At 48.4% G+C, this 14,263-nt stretch overlaps 1 protein-coding gene across 4 annotated transcripts in view; it reads left to right on the forward strand.

The window, feature by feature from the left end:
* Positions 1-1,832: 1,832 nt before the first annotated feature.
* The window catches only part of CCDC30 (coiled-coil domain containing 30), a 137,857-nt gene continuing 125,426 nt past the window's right edge, over positions 1,833-14,263 (forward strand). For 3 of the 4 annotated variants that reach the window (XM_073316525.1, XM_073316527.1, XM_073316528.1), the window contains exons 1-3: positions 1,833-2,061; positions 5,348-5,530; positions 9,842-9,962. In XM_073316525.1, coding sequence (XP_073172626.1) covers positions 1,960-2,061; positions 5,348-5,530; positions 9,842-9,962 — 406 coding nt within the window. In that variant the 5' untranslated portion in view covers positions 1,833-1,959. Of the gene's footprint in view, positions 2,062-5,347; positions 5,531-8,864; positions 8,936-9,841; positions 9,963-14,263 lie in introns of those variants that run through there. The other variant, XM_073316526.1, reaches the window with a different exon arrangement.

Below are 14,263 nucleotides of genomic sequence, written 5' to 3' on the forward strand. Positions count from 1 at the left end.
TCTAAGATGCCACAAGTACTCCTTGCATAATGACAGGTTTCAGAGTAGCAGCCATGTTAGTCTGTATTTGCAAAAAGAACAGGAGGACTTGTGGCACCTTAGAGACTAACAAATTTATTTGAGCATAAGCTTTTGAGCCCACTTCATCAGATGGATAGAATGGAACATCTAAGGTGCCACAAGTACTCCTGTTCTCCATACAAGCTAAGTTGTCAGCACCAGCCCTGGGTTTTGATAGGTGTCTTGATTCTGCAAAGAGCCAAAAATTTCCCATTTACTTCAATGGGCATAGAATTAGGACCCCAGTGAGTAAGGTATAATGTGAGGAAGTATTTGAATCCAAGAGCATAAGTGGAGGTTGGTAAACTTTAAAAGATACTATAATTCTGCAAGGCCTGCCACAAAGATATGTCAGTCTGCTTTGAAATCTGATGCAACAAAGGATGTAAAAAACAATAGAGATAATAGGAGTACTTGTGGCACCTTAGAGACTAACCAATTTATTTGAGCATAAGCTTTCGTGAGCTACAGCTCACTTCATCGGATGCATTCAGTGGAAAATACAGTGAGGAGATTTATATACACACACAACATGAAAAAATGGGTGTTATCATACACACTGTAAGGAGAGTGATCACTTAAGATGAGCTATTACCAGCAGGACAGCGGGGAGGCGGGTTGGCGGGGGAAGAAAACCTTTTGTAGTGATAATCAAGGTGGGCCATTTCCAGCAGTTAACAAGAACGTGTGGGGGGGGGGGGGGGGGAGGGGCGAGGAATAAACATGGGGAAATAGTTTTACTTTGTGTAATAACTCATCCACTCCCAGTCTCTATTCAAGCCTAAGTTAATTGTATCCAGTTTGCAAATTAATTCCAATTCAGCAGTCTCTGGTTGGAGTCTGTTTTTGAAGTTTTTTTGTTGAAGAATTGCCACTTTTAGGTCTGTAATTGAGTGACCAGAGAGATTGAAGTGTTCTCTGACTGGTTTATGAATGTTATAATTCTTGACGTCTGATTTGTGTCCGTTTATCCTTTTAGGTAGAGACTGTCCAGTTTGGCCAATGTACATGGCAGAGGGGCATTGCTGGCACATGATGGCATATATCACATTGGTGGATGTGCAGGTGAACGAGCCTCTGATCGTGTGGCTGATGTGATTAGGCCCTGTGATGGTGTCCCCTGGATAGATATGTGGACAGTTGGCAACGGGCTTTGTTGCAAGGATAGGTCCCTGGGTTCGTGGTTCTGTGGTGCGGTGTGTGGTTGCTGGTGCGTCTGGAAGGCAGGATGAGGGGACACCGAGACCATGGGGCTACCATAGATGCTGGAACTCGGGCGTGCAGGACGTGCAGCCACACCCCGGCTTGAAGCGGTTTCCACCATATACAGCGTTTACAATTTGGTTCAATGGCTCTCAGTGCCCCACTCAACTAAGTGTTCCAGCGCCCCTGGGGGCTACGGCCGTTCGCTATGTGTACGGCTCCATTGTTTCAAATTATATGATTTAAAAAATAAATTGGTTACTTCCTGTAAACATGGCACAATGCAACCCATTCCTGGCTGGGGCCTTATTACTCAAAGGGAAACGCTTCCTACTCCTGTGCTGGCAGAGAAGGGCTGTGTGGGTGTCCCGAGGAGCTGCATGACCCTCAGAGTGAAGGAGGCTGAGTTGGGGACTGGGACCAAATGTCCAGGGGGCATGGGACGGGGCAGCGCATCCGGAGCAGAGCTATGGGGGGGAGGGGCCGTCTGACCCAGGGGGCTGGGCTGCAGCCCCGACACGCGGGGGGGGTGGAGGCTGGAGCCAAAAGCAGGGGGCGGGGCCAGCTGGTTGTGGCAGACAGGAGGCGGGACGATCTTGACCCCCGCAGGCTGAGAATGGTTCGGCCCGTTGCCATGACTCCCGCCGCTCGGACACAGGGCTTCCCGGCTGCAGCCGAAGAGACGGTCCCGTTGCCATGACTCCCGTAGCCCCGCCCCCCGCTGTCCCGAGCGCTGTTCCAGGGGCCCGCGCGGCCCCGGCGGCCTCCCGCTCCCGCCGCATGGAGCAGCCCGCGCGGGTGAGTGACAGCGACCGGCCCCGGCCGCCACGAGCCCTCAGCCGGGACCGGGGGCCGCTCCCGCCGCTGCCCGGGGCCCCTCCGCGGTGCGGCCCTCAGGCCTTTCCCCGTGGGAGCCCAGCTAACGGAGAGCTCTGGGCCGCCCCCCCCAGCCCCCTCGGGCTCGCCCGACCCCCCCCCCCGGGGGCCCCTTCCCCCCCCCCCCAGCCCCCTCGGGCTCGCCCGACCCCCCCCCCCCGGGGGCCCCTTCCCCCCCCCCCCCAGCCCCCTCGGGCTCGCCCGACCCCCCCCCCCGGGGGCCCCTTCCCCCCCCCCCCAGCCCCCTCGGGCTCGCCCGACCCCCCCCCCCGGGGGCCCCTTCCCCCCCCCCCAGCCCCCTCGGGCTCGCCCGACCCCCCCCCCCGGGGGCCCCTTCCCCCCCCCCAGCCCCCTCGGGCTCGCCCGACCCCCCCCCCCCGGGGGCCCCTTCCCCCCCCCCCAGCCCCCTCGGGCTCGCCCGACCCCCCCCCCCGGGGGCCCCTTCCCCCCCCCCCCAGCCCCCTCGGGCTCGCCCGACCCCCCCCCCCGGGGGCCCCTTCCCCCCCCCCCCAGCCCCCTCGGGCTCGCCCGACCCCCCCCCCCGGGGGCCCCTTCCCCCCCCCCCCAGCCCCCTCGGGCTCGCCCGACCCCCCCCCCCGGGGGCCCCTTCCCCCCCCCCCCAGCCCCCTCGGGCTCGCCCGACCCCCCCCCCCGGGGGCCCCTTCCCCCCCCCCCCCAGCCCCCTCGGGCTCGCCCGACCCCCCCCCCCCGGGGGCCCCTTCCCCCCCCCCCCCAGCCCCCTCGGGCTCGCCCGACCCCCCCCCCCCCGGGGGCCCCTTCCCCCCCCCCCAGCCCCCTCGGGCTCGCCCGACCCCCCCCCCGGGGGCCCCTTCCCCCCCCCCCCCAGCCCCCTCGGGCTCGCCCGACCCCCCCCCCGGGGGCCCCTTCCCCCCCCCCCAGCCCCCTCGGGCTCGCCCGACCCCCCTGGGGGCCCTGCCCCTGGGTCCACCCTGCCGTCCCCGGGCCCCCTCGGGCTTCCCCGCCCCTGGCATCGCGCTGCCCCTGGGCCCCATGCCTCTGGCAGCACCCTGCCCCTTCCGGCCCTGGCATTGGCTGCACCCAGGCCCCCTCGGGCTCTCCCAGCCCTGGCATCGCACTGCCCCCGGGACCCCCGCCCCGGCATTAGCTGCACGTGGGGCCCTCTGGCCCTGGCATCACCCTGCAAACACACACACCCCGCCCCCATGTCTGTCTGCGGCCAACCCTGGGCTCCCTGCCGGCTCCAGGGTTCCCAGAGCTGTGGGCTCTTCCAGCACCTGTTACAGGGGTCCTGGCCTGCCCATCAGTCTTACAGACTTGTCAAGCTCTGTGTGGGTCCAAAGTGTGTCTCTCTCCCCAGCAGAAGTTGGTCCAATACAAGGTAGTACCTCACCCACCTTGTCTCGCAGATAACTTTGTTGTCAGCTGGTTCAGCCCTTCGCTGGCGTTGCCCCTTGGCATCACTCCAGCCCTGGTGCTGAGTGATCCGGTTCTTCTGCTCTCCGCTCCCTGTTCCCTCCAGGTTTTAATCCATTTCACTGCTCCCCTCGAGGTTACTGTGCATTTAACCAGGGACAGCTGCTGTCACATATGGACTAGACTGGCCTTGTTCGCACTAAGGGCAAAATGGTGCCTGACGTTGGGCTAGATAGGAAATGTCTAATTTAAAACATTTTCTAGCAGGATGGGTTTTTCCAGTCTAGACAAAGCCCATGTGGGCCTTGACTGAAGCAGGCAAGTGGGCTGCAGCAGCTAAACCTGGAGAAGGTAGGCTGAGCGAAACACATGGAAGTGATTTATATCAGTCCCATTTAACAAGGGACTGTGACCCCAGTGTATTCATAGAATCACAGAACTGGAAGGGACCTTGAGAGGTCATCTAGTCCAGCTCCCTGCACTCAAGGCAGGACTAAGTATTGCTCAAGTACATTTTGAACAACTGCCCAAATTTTAATGTAGAGCTGTCTCTGTAGCAAATAGTTATAGGTATTTGCTAGGTGAGGCTTAGGTATAAGTTAATAAGTAGTGCAAGAAGCCTGCAGTCTTCAAAGACTAGTAGCTTAGCCAGATTGAAGCATAAGGCCCAAAAGCCTTAGCATAAGTCTTAGCATAAACAGCTAACCAGGAGTAACCCTGGATCATAAGATATCATAAGATAGAATGTTGTAATGAACAAGTATGACTAAACTGATAGGTAACTGCTGGATGCCAGTTGATTCTAGTTTTGGATATTTTAGGATAGGAACATCAGCAGATGTTCAACCACAAGAATGCGATGGCAACCAATTGACATATATGCTAATAAGCTTGAGGTAAATGGCATAATAACATATATATGATAACTATATCAGAGGAGAGCACCCTCAACATTATTGGGGTGAGGAAGTTTAACTATGGATAGAGGATGCCGGACATCTTTATGAATATTCATGGCTGCCATATAACCCTATAATAGCGTACCCTCTTGGGATCTTCTTGGCATGCCAGAGGTAGGACCACTCATGGCTCACCTGTCTCATTGATCATAGATTTCCACAAGGGATGGTGAGGGTATACAAATGCTCTGCTGCAGGACGTCTCAACCATTCTGTATTATCTCTACCCATTTTGCTGGATTGGAGTGTTTGTGATTTTGCTAATTGTCTTAAAAAAACATTACAAAGTCAAGAGGCCTCTGAATGGCTTTCGCATGCACATCAGGGTCCTCACAGTAACGCTGGGTCTGATCTTGAAGCAGAACCCTTCCAAACCACAGAATGCTAACTTGGGAATACTGATTAACATACAATCAATAGATCAGGCAACACCTGTCTTTCTTTAAAATTTCCAAAATTGATTAGCTGGGAGCTGCTATCAGCCATCATTAAGTGATTACAGAAATCCTTGAGTTTTGGAATAGAATCCAAACAAGTATATGGTACGTGAGTCTGGTCATCTCTATGGTATATTTTTGTATCACTTCCCATAACGGAACATAAGGGCAAGGATCCTCACATCCCAAATCCCTCTCATCAAACAAGAGTCATCAAATTTGATATGATTAAATACCTTTGGGAGTCATATGCTTCCATCACATTAGTTTTATTTGTTTTCTGCACTGCCATTAAGTGCACATTAATTACAACTTAACTTTTACTTGTTCAGAAATATTATGCCCACACAAATCTTTCCCAGGAGGAAATGTTTTAGATGTTTGAGTAGGTTACATTTTGATGATTTATTCCAACAGGAAAAAGTACAGGTGGAAGACATACTTGAGAGGCTCAAGGAAGAAGGAATCGACCCTTCAGCTTCTGCAGATGAACAACTTTGTTATGTTTGGCAATTATTCCTGCGTAATGAAGACAAGTTACGGTCTGCTAGTCAGGATTTAGAGGACCTTAGACAACAGCGAGCAGAAGAAATGAGAGAGGTAAGAGCTAATTGACATTAGAGTAATCTTTATGAATATTTGTGCTTTCCATTATGATATCACTTTTAACCAGTTACTGATCCAGGAGAGGACCTTCCCTCTTATCCCATGACTGCTTACTTTGCTTAAGAGCTTTTGGTGAGGGACCTTGTTAAAGGTTTTCTAAAAAAGGCCACATACGCGATGTCTACTGGATCACCCTTATCCACATGTTTGTTGACAGCCTCAAAGAATTCTAATGGATTGGGAAGGCATGATTTCCCTTTCCCAACAAATCATGTTCAGCCATGTGTCTGATAATTCTGTTCTTCACTATTGTTTCAACCAATTTGGCTGGTACTGAAGTTAGGCTTACTTGCCTGTAATTTGCCAGGATTGCCTCTGGCGCCTTTTTAAAAAATTGGTGTTTACGTTAGCTATCATCTAGTCATCTGTTACAGAAGCTGATTTAAATGATAGATTACATACCATACTTACTAGTTCTGCAATTTCATATTGAGTTCCTTCAGAACTCTTGGGCGAATACCATCAAGTCCTAGTGATTCATTACTGTTTAATTTATCAGTTCATTCCAAAATCTCCTCTATCAACACCTCAGTCTGGGACAGTTCCTCAGATTTGTCACCCAGAAAGAATGGCTCAGATGTGGGAATCTCCCTCAAATCCACTGCAGTGAAGACTGATCCAAAGAATTGATTTGGCTTCTCCATAATGGCCTCGTCTTCTTTGAGTGACCCATTAGCACCTCAATTGTCCAGTGGCCACCCACGTTGACTGTTTGGCAGGCTTCCTGCTTCTGTTGTATTTAAAGAATTTTTGCTGTTAGTTTTTGTGTCTTTTGCTAGTTGCTCTTCAAATTCTTTTTTGGCCTGCGTAATTATACTTTTACACTTGACTTGACAGACTTTATGCGGCTTTCTATTTTCCTCAGTAGTATTTGACTTCCAATTGTTAGAGGATGCCCTTTTGTCTCTATGAGCATGGTTTGTTATCAGGATAAAATTAAAAATGGATTCATTTTAATGATCTGATCACTCAGTGCTAGTTAGCCGTGGATTGCATACGAGTTACTCTAAATTAGGGATAATAGTGCTTTTTTACTGATCTAATGGATAATGTCAAAATGTATTTAGAAAGATTACAAAGTCCAGCATAGGTTTAAGCAGCAGGAGTTCAATTAGTTGCTTGGGCATTTAGCTATCTTACTCTCTGTGGCACCACCAGTTAAGTGTCCAGAGTCACATGACAGTTTGGTATAGATAACATTGGGCAATATTTCTGTGATGTTACCACTTTCCTGAATACCCAAGAGATGAAGGAAAGCATTGCTGTAAACTAGGAAATACAGGGTTAAGGTACACGCCCACATTATTATAACTCTGCCCTCTTTGAGTGTTGTTCCATATCACACATGCTTGTCTCTGCCTTTTCACTGTGAAGGAAAAGAGCTACCTGCACCTGCCTTGCACTCAAACACTTAGCCTACTCTCCTGATAGAATACTGCACTTGTGAAATTAAACTACTAATTCACATAGGATACCATCTAAACCTATACTTTCCCTTACCCATCATTAAACCTATGGACTGCTCTCATATCCGACCCTACTAACAATTCCTGGGGGAAGGCACAGGAGGGGAGTGGAGCAGGTGTCTTGAGACAATCTACACAATTTTGCAATAAGATGATGCAGGCTACATTCTCAAGATACACATACCTGCCTTTCCTTTATTCGCACATACGGGCTGGGCCCCAAATCAGTCACAGCTCTGTGGTGCTCCTCAAACGAATTCCCATCTTCTCAGCTCAAAAACACACTTCTACCAACTTGCCCCACCAACACCTCCACCATTCAAACCATTCACTACAACTACAGCTCTCACACTGAATACAGCTGCAGTGCATGCAGTAACTCCCAGTGGCAGCTGCCAGCTTGAGGATGGGGACAGAGTTAAGGGTACATGGGCATATACTTTTACTTTGTATTTGCTGGTTTTCTGAAGTTTGAGTTATGTTGAACTTGGCATTCTGGAGCTGTTCCTGGGAAATCTTAACTCTTTGTTTACAAAGGGTTTTTGTTTTGGTATTTTTACCATTTTAATTAACATAGGAGAAATTAAAAACAAAAAGCTTTGTGTTGAGCTCACGGGTTTGAAAGTGAGGAAGTGGCTATGGAAAATGGCACTTGTGGAAAAGTCCAAGTTTGTGACTCATTTAATTCCATATAAAAAGTTTGTGCTGTTGACAAGTACAAGATGGCTGTAACAGCCCCACAGATCACTCTGGGCATTGAAAATCAATGGTTCTTTCCATCTCGCACATAGCCTAATTAGAGGAGCAAGCTGGTCATAACTCCATAGTTAAGGCTGCAATCAATGTTCCATTATAAGGCTTATTTTTACTCCCTATATGTGGGTGATCCCCATTCTGCTTTGAATGGGAATTGTACATATGGACCCCTATTCTTGGCACAAATATGGCCTGGTCTACATGCTCAGAATCTTCTAGAATGTATCACCCATTGGGGCCACTCACTCCTCATCTCCTCCTTTTACATGGGGTTTGGCGGGTGGCTCTAAACCCACTTCAACTCCTTCTGGCTGCCAAAGCTTCAGTTTGATTGGAGTATAGTGCAGGGTCAATGCTCCCCCCATCAGTTCTGTCCTTTGGCTGCCTCTTTGCGTCCTGTTTTTCATAGTTAGCTAGCTAGTAACTTAAGCTTTTGTGTGTTTAAAACACGCACACAGATACACACAAAAAGGCTCATGCATACGCACACACTGGGTTTTTTGGTGTCCATGCCATTGTGCGCCTCCCTAGGCTATTTCCCTTTCCCTTGTGACACTCTTTGCGTTGCAGGAACACCTGCATCCCCATGTTTATCCTTATAAAATGATTGTGTGGTATCCAGTGCAAAGTTCGTCATGTCGGGTGTCTTTGGAAGGCTCATGATGCACTGAGCATTGTTGTTATAGTAATGTTATAGGTTGTAATTTCACGTATATAGTTATGAGGCTGAAATTTGTCCTCATGGCTTAAAACAAGCCCAGGCAAAACTCTCCAGCAACAGAGGGGCAGTTCACACCTCATCAGCCCATGTATGGGACAAACCCAATCTAGCTCACAGGAACAAAACGCACTGGCCTGGGCAGCAACAAAGGATCTGTTGGACTCTCGAGTGAGTCAGTCCCCTTCCCTTAGACAGTTTGGGACTACGATGAGTTAATGCTCACCTGACCCTGAGGGCGGGGGGCGCAAAGCCAAGAGGGGAAAAAAGAACATGATAAAAGGGATGTTTGCCATCCTCTTCCTCTCTCTTCCACCTCCGTCCACAGACATCACCACCAAGCGACTGAAGCGCTGATCGAAGGGAGAGCCTGGCTGAAGGGCAACCAGCCAGCCTGTGGTGAGAAGCATCTAAGTTTGTAAGGACATTGCAAGTGCTGAGATCAGCTTATAATGCGTTTTGCTTTTATTTCATTTGACCAAATCCGACTTGTGCTTTGACTTATAATCACTTAAAATCTATCTTTTGTGGTTAATAAGTTTGTTTGTTTGTTCTACCTGAAGCAGTGCATTTTGTTTGGAGCATGTCAGAAACTCCCCTTGGGATAACAAGCCTAATGCATATCAATTTCTTTGTTAAATTGACAAACTCATAAAAGCTTGCAGCGTCCAGCAGGCATAACTGGACACTGCAAGATGGAGGTTCCTAGGGTTGTGTCTGGGACTAGAGATATTGGCTAGTGTCATTCAGTTGCACAATCCAAGCAGCTTACATGCTCGAGGCTGTGCGTGAACAGCCCAGGAGTGGGAGTTCTCACAGCAGAGCAAGGTAAGGCTGGCTCCCAGAGTCAAGGATTGGAGTGACCTAGCAGATCACCAGTCCAGATAACACCAGGGGAACGTCACATCCCTAATGTTGGGCCTTTCAGTCGATTTTAGTGACCCACCAGGAGAGAGAAATGAATAGAGCCTTTGTAGTCATAAAATCCTTAAACATTTAAAGAACACAAAGAAATGCTTCTCTGTGAGTAAAAAGAAAAGGAGTACTTGTGGCACCTTAGAGACTAACCAATTTATTTGAGCATGAGCTTTCGTGAGCTACAGCTCACTTCATCGGATGCAGCATCTGATGAAGTGAGCTGTAGCTCACGAAAGCTCATGCTCAAATAAATTGGTTAGTCTCTAAGGTGCCACAAGTCCTCCTTTTCTTCAAGGGTACTGTATGAGCTAGTGATGCTAATGACTTGTTTGTAAATGAAAGTCACACATCCAAAGTTTGAAATCTTGTTGCTCTCTTTGTTTCTAGGTGGAGTATTATGTGGGCCATGTCCGTAGTCTCACAGCAGAGCGAGATGCTTTCACCACTGAGTTTGAAAAAGAAAATGAACAACTCAGAATTGAGTTTACACAACTGCAACTCCAGCAGGGTAATCCCTCTCTCCTTTCTCTGAAAGCGCTTCGGTATTTGTGCTGTAACATATGTCGGGGTTAGAGGTTATTCAGGGAAGCTAGTTGAGTGCTGCCCTGCAAGGAAACAAGAGTGATTTCTTCTTGTACTTTAAGAACTAGATGTTATAGATAAGTCTGTGTAATATACAATTATCTAGGTAGACAGAACGTATGTATAAATTAGAATCACAGAATATCAGGGTTGGAAGGGACCGCAGGAGGTCATCTAGTCCAACCCCCTGCTCAAAGAAGGACCAATCCCCAACTAAATCATCCCAGCCAGGGCTTTGTCAAGCCTTACCTTAAAAACTTCTAGGGAAGGAGATTCCACCACTTCCCTAGGTAACGCATTCCAGTGCTTAACCACCCTTCTAGTGAAAAAGTTTTTCCTAATATCCAACCTAAACCTCCCCCACTGCAATTTGAGATCATTCCTCCTCGTTCTGTCATCTGCTACCATTGAGAACAGTCTAGATCCATCCTGTTTGGAACCTCCTTTCAGGTAGTTGAACGCAGATATAAAATCCCACCTCATTCTTCTCTTCCTCAGAATAAAAAATCCCAGTTCCCTCAGCCTCTCCTTATAAGTCATATGTTCCAGTCCCCTAATCATTTTTGTTGCCCTCCACTGGATGTTTTCCAATTTTTCCACATCCTTCTTGTAGTGTGGGGCCCAAAACTGGACACAGTACTCCAGATGAGGCCTCATCAATGTCGAATAGAGTCCCTCGATTTGCTGGCAATGCCCCTACTTGGCAACAAGGGCACACTGTTGACTCATATCCAGCTTCTCTTCCACTGTAACCCCTAGGTCCTTTTCTGCAGAACTGCTGCCTAGCCATTCGGTCCCTAGTCTGTAGCGGTGCATGGGATTCTTCCGTCCTAAGTACAGGACTCTGCACTTGTCCTTGTTGAACCTCATCAGATTTCTTTTGGCCCAATCCTCTAATTTGTCTAGGGCCCTCTGTATCCTATCCCTACCCTCCAGCTTATCTACCTCGCCTCCCAGTTTAGTGTCCTCTGCGAACTTGCTGAGGGTGCAATCCACACCATCCACCAGATCATTTATGAAGATATTGAACAAAACCGGCCCCAGGACTGACCCTTGGGGCACTCCACTTGATACTGGCTGCCAACTAGACATGGAGCCATTGATCACTACCCGTTGAGCCCGACAATCTAGCCAGCTTTCTATCCTCCTTATAGTCCATTCATCCAGGCCATACTTCTTTAACTTGCTGGCAAGAATACTGTGGGAGACCATATCAAAAGCTTTGCTAAAGTCAAGGAATAAGACATCCACTGCTTTCCCTTCATCCACAGAGCCAGTTATCTCGTCATAGAAGGCAATTAGATTAGTCAGGCATGGCTTGCCCTTGGTGAATCCATGCTGACTGTTCCTGATCACTTTCCTCTCCTCTAAGTGCTTTAGAATTGATTCCTTGAGGACCTGCTCCATGATTTTTCCAGGGACTGTGGTGAGGCTGACTGGTCTGTAGTTCCCAGGATCCTCCTCCTTCCCTTTTTTAAAGATGGGCACTACATTAGCCTTTTTCCCGTCATCCGGGACCTCCCCCAATTGTTCAAAGATAATGGCCAATGGCTCTGCAATCTCATCCGCCAACTCCTTTAGCTCTCTTGGATGCAACGCATCCAGCCCCATGGACTTGTGCTCATCCAGCTTTTCTACATAGACCCGAACCACTTCTTTCTCCACAGAGGGCTGGTCACCTCCTCCCCATGCTGTGCTGCCCAGTGCAGTAGTCTGGGAGTTGACCTAGTTCATGGAGACATAGGCAAAAAAAGCATTGAGTACATTAGCTTTTTTCACATCCTCTATTACAAGGTTGCCTCCCTCATTCAGTAAGGGGCCCACACTTTCCTTGACTTTCTTCTTGTTGCTAACATACCTGAAGAAACCCTTCTTGTTACTCTTAACATCTCTTGCTAGCTACAACTCCAACTGTGATTTGGCCTTCCTGATTTCACTCCTGCATCCCTGAGCAATATTTTTATACTCTTCCCTGGTCGTTTGTCCAAGCTTCCACTTCTTATAAGCTTCTTTTTTGTGTTTAAGATCAGCAAGGATTTCACTGTTAAGCCAGGTTGGTCGCCTGCCATATTTACTGTTCTTTCTAAACATTGGGATGGTTTGTTCCTGTAACCTCAATCAGGATTCTTTAAAATACAGCCAGCTCTCCTGGACTCCTTTCCCCCTCATGTTGTTCTCCCAAAGGATCCTGCCCATCAGTTCCCTGAGGTTGTCAAAGTCTGCTTTTCTGAAGTCCAGGGTCCGTATTCTGCTGCTCTCCTTTCTTCCTTGTGTCAGGATCCTGAACTCGACCTCCCAGGTTCCATCCGCTTTTGCTTCCCCTACTAATTCTTCCTGGTTTGTAAGCAGCAGGTCAAGAACAGCTCTGTCCCTAGTTGGTTCCTCAAGCACTTGTACCAGGAAATTGTCCCCTACACTTTCCAAAAACTTCCTGGATTGGCTGTGCACCGCTGTATTGCTCTCCCAGCAGATATCAGGGTGATTGAAGTCTCCCATGAGAACCAGGGCCTGTGATCTAGTAACTTCCGTTAGTTGCTGGAAGAAAGCCTCATCCACCTCATCCTGCTGGTCCGGTGGTCTATAGCAGACTCCCACCACGACATCATCCTTGTTGCTCACACTTCTAAACTTAATCCAGAGACTCTCAGGTTTTTTTGCAGTTTCATACTTGAGCTCTGAGCAGTCATACTGCTCTCTTACATACAATGCAACTCCCCCACCTTTTCTGCCCTGCCTGTATTGTATACCATTAAAATTAAATTTTAAATCAGTTTAGAACAGACATTCAAATTTGCTATATTTATTCAGTTAACCAAAAGGGGTCCAATCCTGCTCCTACTGAAGCCAATGAGTTTTGTCATTGACTTCAGTCAGACTGGGATCAGGCTCAGAGTTTACTTAAAAACAACTTTGAAAGACATAATAGTGACATGGTATTCTCAGCCCTGATCGATGATGATACAATTTCACAATGTCAGTTTATGTTAGCTTCTTAATTATGTTTAATATAATTATTGTATTCATATTTCAGTTTCTGTGAGTAATGTTCCTGTTTCCTAAACCCCTGCGATCACTTCCAGCAGGGACAATTTTATGCTTTTTTAGTGACTGCTTTTCTTTGTAATTCTGCTGAATATTGTGTTTAAATACCTTTCATAGCCCGCTGCACTTTTCCTTAACTTTTTTTTTTGTGACTGGTGTGTGTTGGATTAGTGAATAAAAGGGGAGTGATGCATACATAATGGTGCAGTTTCTGTGCTGCATTTACACAGGGTGCAGCAGAGAGTGGAGAGGTGTCAGTAGCCTGATTCTTTGCCCTGCTCTTGACAACCTGAGGGTTTCAGGAAGTACTTTTGGTGCAGTTGGCTTGAATAGATAAAGAAATTCTGACTACTAATGGAGCAAGATTTTTCAGGACAGGAGCAGACTTGTAGCTTTATGGTATGTGTATCAGATAAGGCACCTAGTGGATTTCTGCTGCCTCTCCAAAATGAAGGGAAAACTACATCTGGCCTAGTGGACTCAGGATGTAGCCAGATACCAGTCTGAGGGGATCTGATACTAGCAGACCACGTGCTAAACACATATCTGTTATTTCATTTGTACTTGGAGGTGCAAAGCCTTCTCTCACTCCTATTGTAGTCATGTGGATGGTGAATTGTGAAGAGGAGATTCTGGTAGTAATCTCAAGAACCTTACCCAGGTTGATGGTGATTGGATGAGACTGGAAACATTTCTGGGACCTACTAGATTCAGCTATTGCCCTACAGTCAGGACCCAGACAGGAAGGAGAGAGCCCACCTGAGGGATTTATGCTTGCACTCCCCGTGCTGGACTTAGATCTTTGTAAAGTTTGGTTCTGTCCCTGGAAGTCCAGAAGCTGGTAATGGAAGGCAGGACAGCCAGGGTGAATTTGAATCACACTAGGGAAGGAAAAATGAAATGACCATCACAGATGAGGACAAGGGGAAGTACTTCCACTGATCAGGGCAAGGAGAATGTGGCTACCACAGGGGTACAAGAGGGACCAGTAGACCAAACACCACATTCTGGCCAATTTTTGACATAGTGGCTGAGCAACAAGTGGACACCTCTGTGAGAGAGGCATATCTCCAGCTGGCGGGGATGGGAAGGCTGCAGACTACCCCCACTTCCCATTGGAGAATGACCTGCTTTGTTGAATAGACCAGAACTTGCAGACTGAGGGAGATACCAGCTGCCAGAACC

Source organism: Lepidochelys kempii, chromosome 18, assembly GCF_965140265.1.
Source record: "Lepidochelys kempii isolate rLepKem1 chromosome 18, rLepKem1.hap2, whole genome shotgun sequence".
NCBI classification, from domain to species: domain Eukaryota; kingdom Metazoa; phylum Chordata; order Testudines; family Cheloniidae; genus Lepidochelys; species Lepidochelys kempii.